This window comes from Microcaecilia unicolor, chromosome 9 (assembly GCF_901765095.1).
Source record: "Microcaecilia unicolor chromosome 9, aMicUni1.1, whole genome shotgun sequence".
Lineage (NCBI taxonomy): Eukaryota > Metazoa > Chordata > Amphibia > Gymnophiona > Siphonopidae > Microcaecilia > Microcaecilia unicolor.
In genome coordinates, this window is record NC_044039.1 from 39,576,726 (window position 1) to 39,583,754 (window position 7,029).

At 42.1% G+C, this 7,029-nt stretch overlaps 1 protein-coding gene across 1 annotated transcript in view; it reads right to left on the reverse strand.

Annotated features, from left to right (window-relative positions):
* Positions 1–6,137, reverse strand: part of LOC115477820 (cat eye syndrome critical region protein 2-like) — a 77,294-nt gene extending 71,157 nt beyond the window's left edge. The window contains 2 exon segments of the mRNA XM_030214912.1: positions 1,888–1,983; positions 6,115–6,137. Coding sequence (XP_030070772.1) covers positions 1,888–1,983; positions 6,115–6,137 — 119 coding nt within the window.
* Between the last annotated feature and the right edge of the window lie 892 nt (positions 6,138–7,029).

Consider the following 7,029-nt stretch of genomic DNA (forward strand, 5'->3'; position numbering starts at 1 on the left):
CTAGTTTTCTTCAGGTTTGTTTATTTAGAGTCAGCAAGCTACACAAATTAACCCGGTTCTTCGGGCATTTGCCAAATCTCATGCATACTTTTGTACACATTCTAGAACTGACCAGATTTAAAAGTTCTTCTCCTCAAACAAATGGCCAATGTGTAGGCCACAAGTAGCATGTGCTGTAGCCCCAACCCCATAGAACATACCACTATGGTGTACAACAGTGAGTCATGAATGCAGGCTTAATTTCTGGCAGACAGCCCAGAAATGGAATTCTGACACGTTTTTTTCTGGTTTCCAAGGAAGCAGAGCAGAACGGCACAGTAATTAGTCCTGGCTCCCCTCCTTCCTGAGTGGTCACTTCTGCCCCCTGCCCCCAAAGAGTGTCATGTGGAGCAGAGCCAGCAGCAATGTAGACTGCCTCTGACCCTTAAGGCCCCCCCATAAGTAAGGAAAGGAAGGAGACATGATTGGGGGCATGGAAGAGTGAGGAGAGATCAAAGGAGCTCTGGGTTGCATGGGGTGGGAAGAGAAGTAGTGAGTACATCAGAGGTTCTATGGGGTGTGAGAGGATGGTGGGACTAGGCTGTGTTTGAGAGGACTGGAGGGACAGAAAACTGTGAAGGAATGAGAAGAAATGTGGTAAGGGAGGAGAAGCAGTATGAAGTACTGCTCCATTTCCTTCGTCCACCCTCCCCCCCCCCTACTGAGGAAAGAGCAGATCACTGATTTATCCTGTTTGCTGATGGGCAATTACAATATCCATGCAGCAAATTCTTACTTTGTTCATTTTTTTTTTTATTTCGCATTTATATCCCACATTTTCCAATTAACATTGTTTCAATGTGGCTTACAATAGTAATAAATTAGGTATATATTTGTGTAGGAGAATTAGCGTGTAGGCTAGCGGTAGAATGCATACTAACAAAATGATGGATTTCTTCCCATATCTAATCGAGGTAGGAAACAGTTAATTTCACTGCTGGTGTCTCATTTTGAGTCTTCATAAAACAACCCTTTTGAAGAAAAAAAGCTTTAAGGTGTTTCCGAAGTTCAAGTAGTTATTCATGCTTCTTAAGTCACTCGGGAATGAGTTCCAACTTTTAGTGCAAAGGCAGGTGAAACATGACAAGTAAACTGATTTGTATATCAGTCCCTGGCAGTTGGGGAAATGAAGTGTAAGGTAGCAACTTGCTTCCGTGATAATGTTGTGTAGCAGCAACGTTATTAGGTCTGTCATATATCCGGATGCAAGGCCAAAAATGATTCTGTATGCTAGGGTACAAAGCTTGAAGGTTATTCTTGCCTTGATAGGGAGCCAGTATAAGGCTTGTAATAATGGGCTTCGCTCTGTCAACGTGTGATTTTCTGTAGATCAGTTGTACAGCGGTATTTTTTGCAGTCTGTAATTTTAGGACTTGATCTTTTGCATCGCGCGTATACTCTGTTGCAATAATCTACATGTGCCAAGGTCAAGAGTTGTACTAACATATGGAAGACTCTCTTGGAAAGTAGCTTCTAATGTGTCTTAGCTTCCACATTGTTCGGAACATTTTTGTTATGATACTTGTCACTTGTAGTTCACGGACTAGTGTAACCCCTAACATTTCAGGTTATCTGCGATCAGGTACGTGATCCCATCTAGGGTCATGCCGGGGAAGGTCTCTTTGCAGTAGGTGGACGTTAGTAGTAGGAATTTGGAAACATTCTGACAAGTTAATGGTGGTTTGTAGAAGTGAAGGGAGGGCTACAAGATTATCTGTACACAAAGGAGAATGTACCACTAGTACAATAGCAAAGTGGAGGGAGTAGGCTAGGAGTGAAGACAATCAGAGGGGCTGTAGACTATTAAGAGATCAGAGAGAAAAGCAGTTACATTTCCCCTGTTCATACCTGAAAGCAAGCTCTTCCAGTAGTTTTTTCCGCTTTGGGGGTCGGCCTCTCCTCTTCACAGGTTTTTCTAAACTATTTTCTTGGCTTCTTGGTACTCTATTTATATAACATAAAATAAACAGCCATAAAACAAAAGCCTATGGAAAAAGGCACCACACAAATGTCCAAACCATATAAGAATACCAGTCTGTGGTGGAAATAAAGAGTTCCTTCTAGGAACGGGATAATAGTTCAGAATGGCAGGAAAAGGGGCCAATCAATCTAATGATACTGATGAAAGGAATGGTAATATACTCGCTTTGATCATATACAAAACATACTATTCCAAGTACTCAATTCTATGCATACTTACAACTAAGACATTATCTACACTCTCTTGAGTTGATACATGAGGTTTCACTAAAACAGGTGCAGAGATGAAATGAAAATTTTGTTATTAAACTGATACAAAATGGGGAAAAGTAGACTACCAACAGAATTAGGAGGAGGATTAAGTAGTGATGGCTGGAAATATGATTTAGGGCAACATATAAATATCTACAGATATCCAAATATCTTGACAGTGGCCTACAAGATATCCACATATTCATATGTTAAGAAATGCAATTCAAACATTTTTTTCAGTCTATATAGACAAATATTAAAGGATATAAAATGGGAAGCAGTGATTCAGAGATTGTGTTGGAAATATAGAACAGAACAAGGCACATTAACGCATAATTTTGTGTAGTGCCATAAGACACAAACGTTTTGGGGACAGGTTCTTACTGTAATATTACAGTCCTAACCTTTCTTTTGAGTGTACAACTGTTGCCAAATCTACTAAAGTACGGAAATTCTTTTCAAGAAAGATGCAGAGAAATTTGAACAAATTGCTTTATCGATAGCCAGAAATGTAGCTTACATCACTGGGCAGATAACCTTTGGTTCTATGGCTACAACAGGTTAAATAAATGTAAAACTAGTTCAGATGGCGGCAAGACACTGGGCTAGTGTCAGACATCTTGGAGCCCAGGGCACAAATGTGCAAGGAGGCCTCAAAGCCTGACAGACTATGTGCTGTGCTTCAGTTTTGGACAGGCTTGGAGCCCTTTCTGGTACGGGGGTCTAGAATGTGGCTAGTGAGAATGTGTTTAGAAAACACTTTATTTTCTAGTATGTGAAAACAACATAAAATCATCTTTGATTTGACAAGTTATACAGGTATGGGGGGTATAGGCACCACTTATGTGCCACACGGTAGCAGTTAGTTGCTATATGCACTAGGTGCCATTCTATGAGATAGCGCCTAAATACACATATCACTTGGCATGCCTACACACGCCAACTTATGCCTGCTATTGACATAGAGTAAAGGGTAAGCCAAAACACATTGGCACACTGATGCCGACCTTACGCCAGTATTCTACAAAGCAGTGGTTCCCAAACCTGGTCCTGGAGGCACTCCAGGGCAGTCAGGTTTTCAAGAATATCCACAATGAATATTCATGAGAGAGATATTTGCATGCAGTGAAGGCAGTGCATTTAAATCTCTCTTATGAATATTCCTTGTGGATATCTTGAAAACCTGTTTGGCTGGGGTGCCTCCAGGACCAGGTATAGGAACCACTGCTATTAAGGTAATCTTGGTGCCAAGATGACATTATAGCATTGGAGCCAAGTCCATGGCATTGGGGGCACCCAGACTGAGGTGCTAATTTATAGAATTGCCCTTATGGTGTTTTTGAGAAGCAGGTATGTATGAACGTAAGTGGTCGAGTATGAATCATGGTGATAAACTACTAATGTACAATTCAGGTCTTTTATTAAATATTGCAAAAAAGTAATGTATGGCAACTGGTTGGGAAGACTATCTGATGATATATTACTGCTATAGAAAAAAAATTGAAACTGTTTTTAAGTATTGTTTAGCAGGTTAATGAATGTTCATCTATCGTGGCTGTTCTCATCTTAAATGAGATTTAAAAAAATACTAGATCATTAACTCATGAAGGAAATCACCTTAAAAAGTACACATCTCTGGCTAACTGACTTTAGATAGGATGCAGCAAGAGTAGCCAATCACTTGGACTGGATGGTATATATTGGTTTATAGTTATTCAGATTTGTTGAATTGCATTTTTAATGAACTAATTCAGAGTACTAATAGAACTAAGAAATGAAATTGCAGATCTGCTTTTAGTAATTTAAAAAATACATTTACAAATTAAGGGGCCCTTTTACTAAGCTGTGGGGAAAAAGGGCCCTGCGGTAGTGGTGGGGGCCATTTTTCACCCGTGCGCCAGGGCCCCTTTTACCGCAGCCGGTAAAATGCCACCCCCCCCCCCAAAATGGCCACACAATAAGATAACTCTTACCGGTGTGGCTATGTGGCGGGGAGCAATTACTGCCACCCACGAGGTGGCTGAAAGGGCTCCTGTGGTAAACCTGCGGTAACCGTGCAGCGACAATGCCAGATTACTGCCGGGTTAGCACCACACTAGGGAAACAAATTTCCCAGAAGCCAGAAATGGCACTCGCTCCAGCCGGAAGTACCGCCACGGCTGCATTGGCTAGTGGTAATTCCGTTTTAGTGTGCAAAAGACCCCATAGTGTGGTACCAGAAGATCGTCTAATACAACGTCAATTTTTAAACAAGTGTTACAGAGATGACCTTGGAAATCGTCAGGCATAACATTAGAGACTATTATACAGAACAAAATTACTGACATACACACAGGATGGATTAATGGAACAAAGACAACAGTAAACAGGAATAATGACTGGGGTGATCAAAATTTGCTGACAACACAAAGTTATTCAAAATTATTAAATCACATGAGTATTGTGAGAAATTATAAGACCCTATAAGATTGGGAAACTGGGCATCCAAATGACAGATGACATTTAATGTTGGCAAGTGCAAAGTAATGCATTTAGGGAAGAGGAACCAAATGATAGTTACATGATACAAGGTTCCACATTAGGAGCCATCACTCAGGAAAAGAATCTAGGTGTCATTGTTGATAACATGTTGAAATCCTTTGCTCAGTGTGCTGTAGCAGCTAAGAAAGCAACAGAATGTTAGGATTTATTAGGAAAGGAATGGAGCAGAATATTATAATACCTTTATATTGCTCCATAGTGCAACTGCATCTCGAATATTGTATGCAATTCTGGTCAACACATCTTAAATAATAGTGAAATTAGAAAGAAGATATAGAGAAAAGCGACCAAAATGATAACGGGATTGGATGAGTTCCCTATGAGGAATGTTAAAGAAGTTAGGCACCTTCAGCTTGAAAAAGAGACAGCTGAGTGGAGATATGATAGAGATCTATAAAGTCATGAGTGGGAATGGAATGGGTAGATGTGAATCACTTGTTTACTCTTCCCCAAAAGTACAAGGACTAGGGGGCATGCAATGCAGCTACTAAGTAGAAGATTTAAATCAAATCAAGAAAATATTCTTCACTCTACATGTAATTAAGCTCTGAAATTCATTGCCAGATAATGTGGTAAAAGCAGTTAGTGCAGCAGGGTTAAAAAAGGTTTAGACAAGTTCCTATAAGAAAATCCATAAACCATTATTAAGGTGGACTTGGGAAATCCACTGCTTGTTCCTGGAATAAGGAACAAGAAATTGATTTTCCTCTTTGGGATCCTACCAGGTCCTTCTGACCATTGAGGTGGTGGGAAACAAGATACTGGGCTTGATGGACCTTCAGTCTGTCCCAGTATGACAACACATATGTACTTACGGTGTAGGAAAAAGACCCTAAAAGGCAATACAAATTACATTTATTTTTATTTTTTTTATTACATTTGTACCCCACGCGTTCCCACTCATGGCAGGCTCAATGCGGCTTACATGGGGCAATTGAGGGTTAAGTGACTTGTCCAGAGTCACAAGGAGCTGCCTGAAGTGGGAATCGAACTCAGTTCCTCAGGACCAAAGTCCACCACCCCTAACCACTAGGCCACTACTGTGGAGGGGTGTTGCTAACAAATTTCTGCTGTCTGCTGATAATACCAGAGTTATCCTCCAGATGGAAAAGACAAAATGAAGCATGATCTAAGAGGTGAGCTGTGAAGTGGTTGTCGGCTAAGATTCAATATAAACCTCCCCCCCCCCCTCGAGTTATGCATTTATGGTGCAGAAATCCAAGGGAAGCAGCAAGAAGTAAAGGGGGGAGGGTCCTAAATATCGATGTCAACAAATCAGGAAAGATATGGTCTCCAGCATACCCTGGTTTATGGGTGAGGTTCATGCCGTCATGGTATACACAACAAGTCATTTGGTAACATTACCCTGAAAGAGACCAAGAGGGGCATAATCGAAAGGGACGCCCAAGTTTTGTTGAGGACGTCCTCGCAAAATGTCCTGATGGAGGGGCGGGGAAACCCGTATTATCCAAAACAAGATGGACGTCCATCTTTTGTTTTGATAATACGGTTGGGGGCGCCCAAATCTTGAAATTTAGGGTCGTCCCTAGACTTGGTTGTTTCTGATTTTCGGCGAAATGGAAACCAAGGACGCCCATCTCAGAAACGACCAAATGCAAGCTCTTGGTCGTGGGAGGAGCCAGCATTTCTAGTGCCACTGGTCCCCCTGACATGCCAGGACACCAACCAGACACCCTAGGGGGCACTGCAGTGGACTTCATAAAATGCTCCCAGGAACATAGCTCCCTTACCTTGTGTGCTGAGCCCCCCAAACCTCCTACAACCCACTACCCCCACTGTACACCACTACCATAGCCCTTACAGGTGAAAGGGGGGCAACCTAGATGTGGGTATAGGGGGTTCCTGGTGGGTTTTGGAGGGCTCGCTGTTTCCTCCACAAACGTAACAGGTAGGGAGGGGGATGTGCCTGGGTCCGCCTGCCTGAAGTACACTGCACCAGGGACCTGCATATTGCTGTGATGGACCTAAGTATGACATCTAGGCTGGCAAAAAATATTTTTAAAATCTGTCTTTGAGGGTGGGAGGGGGTTAGTGACCACTGGAGAGTAAGGGGAGGTCATGCCCGATTCTCTCAGGTGGTCATCTGGTCATTTGGCCACCTTTTGTTGCCTTGGTCGTAAGAAAAACAGGACCAGGTAAAGTCGTCCAAGTGCTCGTCAGGATGCCTTTTTTTCCCCATTATGGATCGAGGACGTC